General features: G+C 42.7%; 1 protein-coding gene across 1 annotated transcript in view; it reads left to right on the plus strand.

Annotated features, from left to right (window-relative positions):
- The window catches only part of ARPP21 (cAMP regulated phosphoprotein 21), a 118,492-nt gene extending 103,311 nt beyond the window's left edge, over positions 1–15,181 (plus strand). Inside the window, exons 19-20 of the mRNA XM_029242664.1 lie at positions 13,075–13,223; positions 14,386–15,181. Of these exons, the coding sequence (XP_029098497.1) occupies positions 13,075–13,223; positions 14,386–14,643 (407 nt within the window). The 3' untranslated portion in view covers positions 14,644–15,181. The remainder of the gene's footprint in view (positions 1–13,074; positions 13,224–14,385) is intronic.
- Positions 15,182–15,669: the final 488 nt, after the last annotated feature.

Here is a 15,669-nt window from a genome sequence, read left to right on the forward strand (position 1 = left end):
AAATTCAACAAAATGAGTAGTACTGCTTGAGTGAGTTGAATCATAATTTAACTTTTTTTCTCTACCCTACAGGATATTGAAACAGTAACATAACTTAATAGTACTTCCTAAGTTATTATCAGTTTCCTACAAACAATGCCATTTCCTCAAAATGGAAAGGCAAGCATTAGGGCTGAGAGTCAAATATTCTGCCCTAATAGCCAATGACATCTAAATTTGAGAATTAACATTTACTTAATTGCTGAAGCAGTCATGCTAAGTGCATAGTCTGACACATCATCAGGTGTTAAAAAAAGATAATTTCTGAGGGGAAAAAAACCCATCTATAAAACCAAGAGACAGTACTCTGCTAAAATTATCATCCACCTCTCCTTAAAATCTTCATTTGATCAGGTTGGCGCAGTGGCTTGGGGAATACCGCTTGACATAGGAGTGTATTCCTTGTACTTTTTTTTTTTTTTTTTTGCGGTACGCGGGCCTCTCACTGTTGTGGCCTCTCCCGTCGCGGAGCACAGGCTCCGGACGCGCAGGCTCAGCGGCCATGGCTCACGGGCCCAGCCACTCCGCGGCACGTGGGATCTTCCCGGACCGGGGCATGAACCCGCGCCCCCTGCTTCGGCAGGCGGACTCTCAACCACTGCGCCACCAGGGAAGCCCTCCTTGTACTTTTTGAAGGGAAGGGGTGTGCTGGTTATTCCGTTTGCTTCTCCTCTCATCACATAGCCATTCTGCATCCTTCTGTTAGCTTCCTTTGTCCTGTGGCTTCCAGGTGGGTTTTGCTAATGGAAGGCGTCAGAGGGCAGAGGAAGAGGGAGATCAGAGTCTCTTCAGCTCCTCCCTCCCTTGCAGTGCAGTTTGTTCTCCAGGTGGCCCCTAGGCTCTTACTGGCTTCTGGTAACACTGGCTCCTCCCCTGAGACCTGCAGGCTGAAGGGAGAGAACGGTCCTTCCTGTTGTTAGGCTCTGGGTGCCCCTCGCTCGCCTGTTGGTCACGTAACTTGCCCGCTCATTTGGCAATGCTCTCTTTATTAACAAACACCTCTTCAGATGAATCATTGGAGTGCAATTCTGTTGCCTGCCAGGACCCTGAGCTGGAGGTGGGAAGAAATTAGTAGATACGCCTGACTTAATTCTGGTTCTTCTAGGCTGCATGGCCCTAAACAATCTACCTGGATTCCTTGTGCTTCATTTTCATTGTGTAAAATGAGAGTCATAACGGCACCCGCTTCACAAGTGCTTAACTCAGTAAGGCATAGGCCATAAAGGTTACTATTAGCTTGGCTAAAGAAGGGGGAACAAATGCTTGTTCTCCTGGTTTGAGTTAATGCAAGCGTGGTCCGTATTAACCCACTATATGCCCTCCTGGGAATGTTGCCTGTTGGTAAAATAACTGCTAATATCTGTACCTGAACATCGAGATACAGCCACGCTGATAGTTTCAAAAGAGATGGTTTGGCTCTGGGTTTTGCAGCTCATGACATGTTCCTTGAATCTCCAAACTTTTCTTTTCTTTTTCCCTAATGCCCTACTGTGGGTTATCTTAGAAAAGTCTGTTGGTAGCTCCTAGAAACAAGCTTGGTGAACTCCAGTTCACATACACAAGTTATATTCTCCAAACTCTTAGTAATAACATGGTAACAGCAACAGAGCCAACGCATGTGTAGCTAGGAAACAAAACTATGCCTAGCGGTCCAGTCTGTCTTATTTGGAGGAAGCACTATATAGCATATATGCTAGCAAAGGGACTAACAGGAAAATGGGATTTAGTCCCCAGTTTCTGAGAAATTCTGCGTGTGATCCTGTGCCTACTTAGCCCTCTAAACCCCAGCTTCACCACCCAGAGCTTGTTGGGCCAGGAGATCTCCGATCCATTGTTCCCACTCAGGTTGAAGGACTTCAGGCTTGCGGGGGGGCCAGGAAGAGATTTAGAAAAGCAAGGAATTCCAGCCGTATGCTGTAGGAGGGAAAGTAGGTGAGGTCCAGGTTTCTTGCTTGCCTTTTTTTTAGGCCAAACGAAGATTGAGACACAGTCACAAGGGAGCATAACCATGGGTTAGCAAACTCACAGTTGTTATGTCCCAAAGACACGAGGCTACAGAAATCTGGTTTGTTTTCCTAGATGCCTCACCAAGTGCTAGCAGATAGGTTTGAGAAGGCCAAACAGGGTCTCCAATGGGTTTTCCTTCCCTCTCCCACTCCCTATTTCAGCTCCTTCCCGCATCTTCTCCTTTCCTTTTGTGGATCTCTCCCGATGCCTGTCCCATTAGCATCAGGTGGAAGTGGAAAACTGTGCTGTGCCCTCTTGATTTGCTGCTGGAAGGAACTTCTTTTTTCCAGAGGCAAAGGGGCTAAGAGAAAACATTTGGCGACCAGTCGTCTTTGTCTTTATTCTACTGTGATGGTGATAAATTGTTTCCATTTGGCCCTGCCTCACGCATGGGCAGGGCTGGGGGCTCTCTCTTCTGAGTACATTTGCTTCTTCATTCTTTTCCTTGACGTTTTTGTTTGTTGGCTTATTTTCTGTAATGTGGCATGGTAAGAGTCGTTTAGGGTGAATGCAATGAGGATGGTTTTTTATCAACATCATTGATAAAATGTTCTTGAGACACTGAATGTAGAATACGGGGCTAGGCCCAGATGTATAAGATACGCTTCCTCTTCCAGAGGATTATAATCTACCTGGGAAGCAGGACCTAAATCAGTAATAAAATTTAATTCAAGTTCATACAAGGTGGAAAGTGAAAAGAGCAGAGGCAGGGCAGTCACATATCTTGGTCATTGCCAGGTGCTCAGTCCCTGGGATTTGTCTTACAAGAGGTGCATCTTGGACCATCCTAACACCCCTTGAGAAAGGATGGTCCCCATTTTACAGATAAGGAAAATGAAATCAGAGAGGAGAGATGGCCCCCCCCACAGGATGTGATGTGCCAGATTCCATCACCCACTCTATGAAGGGAAAAGTAAGCGGGTTAAACGATAGGAATTCAAGGAATTCAAGTATTTATTGAGACCCAGGGTCCAGCAGTGATTCCCAAAGTGTGGTCCCCAGACCAGTGGCATCAGCATCCCATGGGCACTTGTCAGGAAGGCACATTCTCAGGCCCCATCCAAATCTACTGAATCAGAACCTCTGGGGGTTGGAGCCCAGCAATATGTGTGTTTTAACTTGGTCACTTTAACCAGGTTATTCAGAGACAGGAAAATGTTGAGAACCACTGACCAGGGAAAAGAGTTCCAGCTGGGCGGGGAAGCAGGCACTCAAACATGGAGACAGGATGATGAGGCAGGACTAAGTGGCAAAAACCTTGAGAATCCAAAGCTCCAAGAAGGCAGCATACACTCCTTGCTGGGAAGGATGGCCCTGGTTTAGCACACTCTCAGCACAGCCTGGTGTCCTGCCACGGACAGAACCTGAGGCCTTCGCTGGTTCTCTCAGACCCGGCGTATTTGCATCCTCTCATTACGTTGAAGTCAGCAGGCAGCAAAGGTTGTGACTATCTTAAAATGCTCATGCTCTATTTGGGTGCTTATAAAGCATTTAACCATGATGAAATGTGAGTTTTACTCTTGCAGGCCTTGGGTGGAAGACCATTTGTCCTTCAATTTTACTTTTACTCTAATTATTGTGAAATAGGATTTAAGTGTGGACCATATACTCTGATTCCAGCTAAAAAGATAAGCACATTTGTATTTGTGTGGACAAGCCTGTGGATTTCTAATTGTTGTCTCAACCCAGATAAAAGCAACACTTTTAAATAACAGTTCCCCGCATGGTGAGATTAAAGATTGTTCTTATTGCTGTTAACAAGGACAGTCATGTGTTGATTACGCAGATGAACAGAAAGTATCTCTTTATTGTTGCTTAGAGTTGTGACATCATCTGGTGCCCAGCAGCTTTACTTTGGGGCCATCTGTCGGAAAACTGATAAAGAGACAGCGAACAAGGGAATCAGGAGTTATGTTCCCTGAACCCTATGATGAGAACTTTACAAATGTTTATCCCCATATTTTCTCCTTGGAAAACATTAGTTATGGATAGAATACGTACATTTATACCAAGTTCAGTTGTGGGTTTTTTGTTTTTGTTTTTGAGCTATACATTATATAATTTAGAATCACTTTAGAATCACTCACTCTTTGGTTGTAATAAAATGTAAGCAAGTTGACTTTTAAACTTTTTTGGCATCTTGAGATTGAGAACGGACTGATGTGTCTACTGGACTGCAAGGAAAAATCAGAAGAAACTAAATCCTGAAATCAGTTAGAGCTTGGCATTTTGCATATATGTTCAAAGGACGTGTGTCCACAATGTACCAGAAAACATCATGCTGGTGCTTCAGTTTCTTCACAGTTCGGTGTACATCCACTGTACAGCCCAGTGTACATCTCAGTGTACATACAGTGTACGGTCCAGGGTACAGTATAGTGTACGGTCCAGGGTACATTCCAGTGTACAGTGTATCGTGTACAGTCCAGTGCATATCACGTGTACAGTGTACATCTCGTGTGCAGTCCAAGGGCACATCTGGTGTACAGTCCAAGTGCAATCTGGCGTATAGTCCAGTGCACATCTGTGCACATCTGGTGTGCAGTCCAAGGGCACATCTGTGCACATCTGGTGTACAGTCCAGCATATGTCCAGTGTACCATCCATTGTACAGCCCAGTGTACACCCAGGGTACGGTCGTGTACCATCCGGGGTACATTCCAGTGTACGTCCAGTGTACAGTCCAGTGTACAGCCCAGTGTACGTCCAGTGTACAGCCTAATGTACAGTCCAGTGTCTGTCTTCTCCATGTTCATAAAATCCTATGAATGGCTTTTACAGTCATTCTTACAAGAAATGTCAAAGAACAAATAGTCAATAGGTTTGAAGAAGGAAGGATAAAAGGAACAAAATTTAAATGAACTGAAAATTGGATTGCTTGACATTGAATTCAGGTCAGTGGTGTACCAGAGCTCTCTTGTTCTGGCCCACACGAGCAACATTCAAAACATCAGGAATTTTGCCAGCTGATTGTTAAGCCCTTTATAGCTTGAAATTGGCCACAGTGGGAATAGTTACACCAGGGAAATCAGCAAGCACTACAAATCAGGGCTTTTGTTTATCAGAGAGTTCATGTTCTAGTGGACACGTGGACAACGGACATTCATGACTATGGTACAAACTCGTCCAACATGTGATGGCACTAAAACTCCTAGCTGCCAGTGTCTGGCAGTTCACATCCTAAGTATTTCCCCAGTGTGTCCCTTCTCTGTCATCCTACCATCTCTGCCTTAGTTCCTGTCTTTACTGTCTCTGCCCTAGATTATTGCTCTTGCCTCCCAGCAGACTCTACCAGTGGAACAATGTTATTGTTAAATCTACCACTAGAATAAAGTTTAGTTAAGAACCCTGCCAGTCTGGAATTGAAGAAAAGAAGATAGTTATCTTTGACTATTGGGAAAAATAACGTATAACGCTTTCCTATATAAACAGAACACTTCTGATTGACTCTAAAGTAAGTGGTTTTTGGTTTTTTATGTTTTTTTCTGTTTTGATGTGGGTTTCTACAGATTGAATCTATGACCATAGAACTTACTTTCAAAATAGTTTGGCCAGGGACTTCCCTGATGGTCCAGTGGTTGGGACTTCGCCTTCCAATGCAGGGGGTACAGGTTCGATCCCTGGTTGGGGAGCTAAGATCCCACATGTCTCCCTGCCAAAAAACCAAGACATAAACCAGAAGCAATATTGTAACAAATTCAATAAAGACTTTAAAAATGGTTCACATCAAAAAAAATCTTAAAAAAAAAAAAAGTTGGCCAGGGCTAGGTTACAGCCTGTAGCTATGTGACAGTGACAGTAATATGATCACAATGGTATTGACCCCATGACCTTTGACCTCACGATTGTCCTGTTCTAGCCAGCTGATCAAAAGCAATTCGTCAGTGAAAATATCCACCAGAGGGAATGCTACTGTGGGGAATGATTAGACCCATCTTTGTCTTGACTTTGCCCCGAGCTTAGTCTGGGGAAAGAACTCCTCCAAGTTGCCTCAGCAACAGTTCGCTGTCACCCAGCCTGGTGTGAACACATCCGTAATTAACACCGGTAGATGTGCAGAAACGCAGGAATGCCGTATTATCTTCTAAGCCACAGGGCCTCATTAATAAAGTAAAACGTTTGTGAGGCTCATGCAGGTTTTCTCCCTCTGGGCTGTGGAGGCTCTCTGGCTGTCAGCACAGCACTCAGGGCCAGGAAAGTTCAGAGAATTACTTCAATAATATGACAGCCTCGTCCTTTTAAAATGGAATTCAATGCCGGCTTCCCTCAGAGGCATTCATTGAAATTCCATGCATGAGCCATTCCTGTAGTCACTTAACAATGTCTCTCATGTTTGCCCTGATTTAAAAAAAAAAAGAAAGAGAGAAAGAAAACCAACTTTGTAGTTGCGATAACATGGATCTGGATGGTCTAATTACATGAAGAGGCCCCGAGCCTGCAGTAATAGATGGTTCATCTGATGTGTACGGCCATTAGAAACTGACCCACGCGTGGACATTCAAGGGGGACAGTAAAGAGGCTTTTAAGAATTACACTCTGTGCAGTAGGAAAGCTAACGAGCAAAAGACCAAGTAGGAAGAAAAGGTACTGCTTCAGGAAGTGTAGTTCCATTTACGGCCTGTGACAGCTTTCCTCAAGTTCATATGGATGGACTGGGCTTCCCTCTATTCCCATGCAGCCTCCCCATGGCTCATTCTGCATCTTGTTTTTCAGGAATGAAACCACTGAATAATTAATAAATGGTGAGGAAGAGAAAGGGGATGGATGCAGAGTCTGCCAGTAAATAAGATGCAGGCAGACACACAAAGATGAAAGAAGTCATAATGGGCTTCAAGAGCCCAAAAAAAAACAATTTTTTATACTTCTCTTTTTGACTTTTTTATGCTATTTTACTTCATATATTAAGAAGAAAACAGTATCTTATTATGATGTCCAGGCTAGATATTTTTATCCTATATCTTAATTTTTGGACACGTTTGAAAACAAGTGTCTTCGGATGCAGTCTGTACGGCTTTCTTGTTTTAAAAGTCCTACGTGGCATTTCAGGTCACATAATTTGGGAGGTTGACGTAGAGGCAAAACGCTTCAAAAGATACACACCTTGCTTTTCAAAGTGGACCCCCCTTCACCTACACTGTCACACCAGGGAGTCAGCACCTAGGAGTAAGAGTGGGACAGTGTCTGTAAAGGCCAGTGAAATCATATGCCTCCTTAGTCCCAGAGGACCCCCCGGTTCTGGGAGGCCTCAACGTCAGTGGAACTGTCGAGGGCATCTTCCATTCTACCTGAGGTGGGCGAGGGGCTATCGGTACCCCAGATCCACTTTCTGAAGCATGAGGTGGTGGTTCCTCTTTCAGGAAACCATAGCGATATCGTGATACCATAGGATACATCTGTTCCCCCTACTCAAGCCTACTTTGCGCACCAACGTGCTGTAGGTAGATGAGGCCAGAAAGGACCCCTGTCTTAAAGACAGTGCCTTCATAACGAAGTAAAACTGGGGAACAGATCCATAGTATTCATAGAATTAGAACACTGATGAGAGCAGTCTATAGACTCCGAACGTACAGCCGCCTCTAAGTGGCCTGGGGGATTTTGATTTCTCTGACAGCCTAGGCTGTTTCGCAGAGTTTCTGTGTATCGTCTCTCTCTTACCCACTTTTATCTTTCAAATACTACAGATACTATTTTTGTTTCCAAAGGTCAAGTGACTTTCCTAGGGGCAGCAAGTTGCCTGGTGCAGTCAAGTAACAGAACTGATGTTACACTGAATGTGCAAATAAGTTATTTTTACCTTATATTTTGAGAAAACAATCCAGAGTAAATATACAGAGTCTTCAAAGATTGTGAGGAGAAGCGTTATTTGAACCGGTCTTAGTAATTGAAAACTGTAGTTTCCACTGATTAGAAACTAATTAAGTAAATGAAGGGACTAGAATCCATTTGACCCTACTCCAACCTGACTGCCTGTCTAGTGTCCCAGTATCTGAGTAACAAACCTTTAAAATGTTATTACATGGTCTGAGTTGATTTTGTCGGGCAATTATGCTTTACCTTTGATTTTTTTCCTTTGATATCAGCAAGATCTTGTTCAACAGACTATGGATCATAACTCTTGTCCTCTTTACTTACTTGAGAAAACAATTAATGCAATGAACAGCCATTGAGTACCTGCCATGCTAAGGGGATTTACGTTAAGCTATGAAAGTTGGAAGAATGTATAATAAATAGTACTACAATTTAGGGAGTAAAAGCAGGGATGCCCAAGTGAGAAAACCACAACTTAATTTCTAGCGTTCCCTCCTACTAGCTGTGTGACCCTGACAATGTCTACATCTAAGTCACAGTTGTCTCTTTTGCAAAAGGAGTTTAATAACACTGACTGCCTCCCGGGGTTCTTGTGACAATAAAGTAAAAGTGCTTAATTTACTGCTTGGATCGGAGTAAGTGATCAACAAATATAGCTTGTTAGCTCCTTTAAAATGGAAAATCTTTAAAGAAGATGAAAGTTTAGAGGAATTGATAGGAAACCAAGAAACCGAACCGGGCAGATATTAGGCAGTGGTGTGTGCAATGCATGAACTATAAAAATTCAGCAAAGGGACAAGCCAGCCCTGGATAAGCACTTTTTTTCTTTTTCATAGTCCTCACCAGCCATGCCACAACCGAACTACTGTAATTCCATCTCAATACCATGTACAAAGAACAGAATTTGAATTCAGAATCAGCTAGCTGGTTCCTTAGAAACCTGGAGAAATGTGTGTATGTTGGTTCATCCAAGATAAGTCATATTTTCTGTTAAGCAGATTATTAACTTTAATCATTTGAAAAGGCATTCTACCATATTAAGAATACTTAACAAACCCAACAGGAAAATTACACTGCTTGGGTGGGTTTGGGGAGGTGATGAGAACTGTGTAGCTTCTCAATTACTTTGCTCTGTAGATATTTGCCCTCCTAACTACACCCTTCCTCATCGTCAACCTTTATAACCAACAACAACCAGGGAATCAAAACCCTCAAAATACAGGTTACGGCTTTGTCATTCATTCATTTCCAGAATGTTGGCTCTGTAACAGTGTATTCAAATAAGAGTTAAAATAGTGTCAGTCACAATCATGCAATTTATAATTCCTAAATTGTAATCCCAATTAACATTCTGATTCTTCGTAAATATGCTACATCCAGGGAAATGTTTCCTTGACAGAATATTAATGAATTATCCTCTGACTACAAACAGTATTCAATAACTGCTGTATTTTAGTCAAAACAATATTAAATTTTCAGATTTGTAAGCTCCAGACATTTTAAATGTTATAACTCCTCCGTCTTAGTAGAGGGTACTCATTTATTTGCTAAGAGGCATTTGTCCTTTCCTAACCTTTTTACCTTCAGAAAATAAATGATGCGTGTGACTTGAAAACTGAATTAATCTCAACTGAAAAAGGAATAATAACAGTAGCTCATGTCTTTATGATCACCATAGCAAGCCTACAGGGCAGTTACTTTTGCTATTTCTGTTTTGTCAGATGCATTCTATCGACTAATCCTCAATAAATGTGAAAAACTGATCATTTCACAGCTAAGAATTGACAAACTGGAACACATTTCTCATTTGAATAGACGAGATAAGCAGGTTGCCACCAGCCAGCGTTGCCACCTCTGCCTTCAGGCGAGCTGTGTCCCCGGTAGACCCTGTTAGTTCGTGCTTAGGTCACTGCTATCACATTTCTATTTGTCTATTCCTGGACCGGAGCTCAGATTCACATTCCAAATAGCCTCCTGTCTCAAGGACCATTCTGCCGCCTACCTTCTGTAGCATCATGTAAAGGAATGGAGCCCTCCAATTAAACCATTCCAGGTGTACATTTCTTGCCTGGAGAGCGAATTGAGAAATGAATGGGGTTCATGAATATAAATTGGGCTTTCCTTACACTTAAGTTTTCATTTGGAAATTGTATGGCATGATTCGCTCCCCACATAAATCTTTATTTGCCTTAAGTGTGTTTACTGTGGGAATCCCAGTGCACAGCTGGTAGCCCATTGCTATGCATGACTGAATATTAAAGTTCACAAATCATCAGGCAGAGGGGGCTTGGGGAGGGCGACATCGCAGTGTCCCTGCATCTGTGTGCTCAGCAAAGATGAATCACACCCTCCCAGGCCGTGCACCTTTACTGGGACGAGGCCACCCAACCTCACTCTTTTTCTCTCCTTGAATATTATTTGACAGTTGCTTCCCCTTTCTACCAAGACATTCTGTTTTCTGTATGTCTTAACAGCTCTGTTATCATCAGACTTATTTTTCCTTTCACCCCAATTTTGGTTTATAGAGCTGATGTTATAAATGACTCTTTCATAGGCCACCTCAATTTATTTTTGAACAGACTCTGTGAAACAGAGTCATTTTGAAGATGACTCGGTGAAAGGATGGAACGATTCAATAAGCAAATACATCATCTTTAGATGCAAGGCCACGGGACCTCTCCTGCCCTCCCCTCTCCCCTCCTTTCCTCTCCTCTTTTTGTTTACATAATAGCCGTGTGTATTCTGCAACAGGACCATTGAGGCTAACTGGGCTTTCACCAGAAGACCAAATATAAGTCAGACTTTTAGAAGACATTTCTCTCATTTTCAACCTGTTCTTTGAATCTTCAGCCAGAAATAAGGCACCATTACACAGACTTGGAAGTGTGTTCACATTGACTGCTCTTTGTTGTAGAACTAGGAAATGGTAAGGAAGGCTGTGGTCATAAATTTTCTATAGTCATGCCAAGTTATTTTTTTTAACATATACAACAATTCATATGACAGTGAATCTGACGTGGCTAGGAGTAATGTCATAATAATAGTAAAAGAGCAACAGAATTTTTTTAGGGCCAACGGGTATATGAATAAGAGTGGTAGATCTAGACAATGGGAAATCATAGAAAACAGTTTTTTTACAATTAATGTTTAATTTCTCCCTGCATATAAGGCATTCTGGGAGGTAGTAAGGGCCATGACATGGCCTTAAGTCACATTTCTTGTCCCCCAAGTCTGATGATTTTTCCATACTGTATAAACTGCCGCAAAGCGTATGTAAGGGAGGCTTTGACTGTGTTACCCCAACACAATGTAACTGGAGGAAAGGTAGTCAGGACCCTTACTTACATTCTTAATATGTGGTGTCTTTGCGAGAATGTAGAATACCCTAGTAAGGAAAACCATTATGACAGTGGAGTAGGGAGAGTAATGTGAACGTGAAAAAAATGGGACACATAAAGGAGGTCAAAGGATGACTTTCCAGATTACACACCTGCTCCACTTACCAATCAATGCAGGCACAATTCCAGGCCTCCCAACTCGGCTCATCCCCAAGTTTGCTCTCTCAGGTGTTCCAAGCTGACCACACCTTATCTCCATCTCCTTAGATGAACAGACTTTAACTCAGTGACTATCTGCGAGACACGTTTCCACAGTATTTCTAAGATGAGTGAAAACACATTTTTCCAGAGCAAAGGAGAGCGAAGTACTGTCTGTTTAAAATTACATTATAGGGCTTCCCTGGTGGCGCAGTGGTTGAGAATCTGCCTGCCGATGCAGGGGACACGGGTTCGAGCCCTGGTCTGGGAAGATCCCACATGCCGCGGAGCAGCTAGGCCCGTGAGCCACAACTACTGAGCCTGCGTGTCTGGAGCCTTGTGCTCCGCAACAAGAGAGGCCGCGATGGTGAGAGGCCCGCGCACCGCGATGAAGAGTGGCCCCCACTTGCCGCAACTAGAGAAAGCCCTTGCGCAGAAACGAAGACCCAACACAGCCAAAAATAAATAAAAATAAAAAAATAATAAAGGAATTCCCTTTAAAAAAATTTTTAAATTACATTATAGTCTTTATGTAATTTTACCCTTTCTCAGCTAAAACTCTCACATGCACTCAAAACAAGGTCTATTTATAAACAATGTGGATTGATTAGGAATCTTTTACCCTTTGTTTCAATTTTTAAAATCTGGTTGTAAAACAGTGTCTGCGTTAAGAAAATCTAGGATTGTAAAGACTTTCTCGCAGGGCATTGTATTAAGACAGCAGTTCCACTGATTTCCAGGCACTCAGCACAGTTAATAGTATGAGCTCTGGAAGGACCTTATTTTACAGCATGAAGTAAATCTGTTTTATTTCCCTATCACCATGTCATTTTCACCTACATTACAACTTTCTTCCCAATATTTGTAAGAACAGTTCACAGCCTTCATTTAAGAATGCATTTTAAACCACATCTTGTAGTAGGGATTAAGATAATTAGAATAAATCCTGGTCCACTTAAAAAAGAAGGAAAAGAAAACCTACCAACTGACCCATCCAGAAGGTCATAAACACATACCTTCTTTCCATGTTGTACTCTGCATTATCTGTGATATGTACATGATCCCTCATGGCAGTGTTTTGCCAGAACGTTTTCTTGGGAGCTAGTGGTGGCACAGAATAAAAGCATGACACACCTGCTGTTGCTACCTTTTGTCTAAGTCAATGAACGTTGAATTATGTAGAGCAGGGAGTCATTTTGTTCACTAGGGTGTGGGAAACAATGCATCCTAAGTGAACAGGCTGTTTGGTGATCTGTGTGTGAAGTGAGGTGATGCAGAAAAGCGAGAGGGTAAGAGAATGAATCAAATTAACTAGGAAAAAACTTGATAATGTGTGACTTCTCCAAGTATCACTGAAACCAAAGCAAAAGATAGATCTGAAAGGTTTAATTTACAGCAGCCAACCGATGTCAGTACAGGTTTCCGTCTTTGCACCATGAAGAATTTACCACTGTCACAACCTGCTGATTGGACCACTCTTGAGGATGGACGTATCAGTGAATTTTTTGGAGTCATACCCTTGTCCGCCCTAAGAAGCAAAACATGCGTTATTAGGAAATACACACTCCTGATACAGAGATTGAAAGGTCTGCAGGTTGCCTGGTGAAGAAGTGCTCTCATCCCGTACAATATCATCATTGTTCTTCTTGGTACAACCAGTTCAAATGGTGTTCTTTCTTCACAGGTTACCAGCCGCTCTTGTCTGGTCAACAGGGGTTCCAAGGCCTCATGGGGGTACAGCAGCCGCCTCAGAGTCAGGGCATGATGAGCAGCCACCAGGGAACTCCAGTGCAAAGCGTGATGCTCTCCTACCCAACCGTGTCTAATTATCAGGTGCATATCAGTAACTTGGAAAATTGTGTTTTATAAAGCAGAACTTGCCTAAGTACAGGCTGTGGGTATGTCCCCACATCGGCTGGTTGGCTGGGTGGTAGGTGCTAGGCCCAGCCAGTGCCGACGGCTGATTTTGAGTCAAGATTATAATAGACAAGCAGAAAATGGGAAATGTATACTTCTGTAACTACTGTGGCTTTTGAATGCCCTGCTAAGTGTGATTCCATATAGACTTTGTATTCATGGAAGAAAATTCTTTAAAGTTCTATTCATGAAGACCTTCGGGCATTCTGTTGAAATTGTACTTACTGGGAGAAAGTCCTCACAGCAAATTTTCATTTGTTTTTGGTCACACTCAAAGAAACTTCATTTCACCACAAATTTATCTTATAAGGGATTTTAAAATGGCATCTCAAGATTCATTTAAAGGGCATTTATTGGACCTGACAGCTGCATTTTCCAGACTAAACCCACACTGGGTATTTAAAAAGTGTCATGCCCCCTTCTGTAATGTATATCCTGAAATACCCTGGCAGGGGGCAGGAGGTAGTGAAGGGTTGGTGAAACACTTTAATCATTAAATTTAGCTGCATCAGGTACTTCTGGCCCTGGAGAACTTATCCTCGGTCCTCCTGCCCTGACAATCCTTGTTCACACTGCATCAGTTTCTACCTCCAACTGGAAAGGAGATGTTCTCTAAAGCTGCAGGTTGAGACTGAGCTGGTGTTCCTGGGACAGAATCCCCTTTTACTATCGATGGCTCCAGACCACTTTGCATAAAACCGGAATGGGAGCATGGCTTTTCAAAACAGAGAGAAATCCGGAGTGGGAGGTCCAGATGGCAGTCCCTCGAGGGCCAGGAGAGAGGAAGGAAGGAGGCTCAGAACTAACATCTCCTGAGCATGTACTTCTAGCCAGATGTGTCCCAAGAGCTGTACACCCCAGCAGTCCTTTCAGGGGCACTTTGAAGGAGGTTACATTATGCAGATGGACTCAGAGAATCAGAGAGGTTAAGTGACTTGCCCAATGTGAAACAGCTGATAAAAGGGAGAGCTGGGATTCCAACCTAAAAGCATGACTGTTTTTGATGACACCACTGTAGCTCATGGGACACCCCAAAATAACCTCTTCATACAGGCTTCTGTCTTGTGTCTTTCTACAGGTGCCAATGACCCAGGGTTCTCAAGGACTGCCCCAGCAGTCATACCAACAGCCAATCATGCTACCTAACCAGGCAGGCCAAGGGTCCCTCCCAGCCACTGGAATGCCTGTGTACTGTAACGTCACACCGCCGACCCCTCAGAACAACCTTAGGCTGATGGGCGCTCACTGTCCCTCCAGCACTGTCCCCGTGATGTCAGCCAGCTGCAGGACCAACTGTGCCAGTATGAGCAATGCTGGGTGGCAGGTCAAGTTCTGAGCACTCTGGCCATGGTACATGTCTTCAGATACTACTCATGGCCTTTAAGGGAGGAAGAGCAAGGTGCGAAAACTCACTGAGGACTTAAGTATTCACTCAACACCCAAATGACTGCTGCTGGTATTCTGTAAAAAACAAAACAAACAAACAAAAAAAAAAACAAAGACTAATCCACACATTAGCTGGTTAATGGTGCATATTTCCGTCATGTCTGCTAGGTATGCCTTTCTAGCTTAGCTAGTGACATGAATTCATCAAGGTAAGATTTTCTCCTACCACTGAATACCACTGTGTAGATGATAATATCCCTAATTTGGATTATTAGTTTTGTACTTTGTGTTGACTTTGTGATGCTAAAAGTATTTAAAAATTATATACTGAAATCACATTGTACCAAAGCTGTAATGGAAAAGAATTGATGAATGGAAGGAATAATTTATATACACTATAGAGTTTTCTTTTTTTAATGGATATATACTGTATTGTAGTGTCTAATCAAAATAAAACTATTTGACCTTATGGAGGAAGGTCATGTTTTTACCACCAGTTTGCTTCACTCTCTGTTCCAATATATGTTGGCTTATGTGTCACTGTTATCCCTTTTGAGCACTATTTCATGAATAATGCACAGAAAAGATGTTCCAGGTGTTTGTAGATGAACTGGCATCACCTTGGTAGGCAAACACTGAACCAACTGTAGTTTCTTGTCACGAATACTACAGGGGTCCTGAAAATCAGGCAACATTCATCTCATCTGTTCACTGACTTCACATTTTTGAAATGTGTACCTTGCTTTTAGTTTTAGGCCCATTGAATGCATGTAGCTATACTTCACCAACTAGGAAAACCTGAGTATCCTTGGTAACAACAGCTCTACACCAAACTCTATACCAAACCCTGATCCACCTCCATTCAAATTCCATCACCTACCTGGAAAACAAGATATCTTTGCTTAGAGGGAGATTAAAAGAGGCACAGTCTAATTTATACTGGGTCACACAATGTAACGTACCACTAATACTGACA

Source organism: Monodon monoceros, unplaced genomic scaffold (genome assembly GCF_005190385.1).
Source record: "Monodon monoceros isolate NGI ecotype Baffin Bay Population unplaced genomic scaffold, NGI_Narwhal_1 Super_Scaffold_3, whole genome shotgun sequence".
NCBI lineage: Eukaryota > Metazoa > Chordata > Mammalia > Artiodactyla > Monodontidae > Monodon > Monodon monoceros.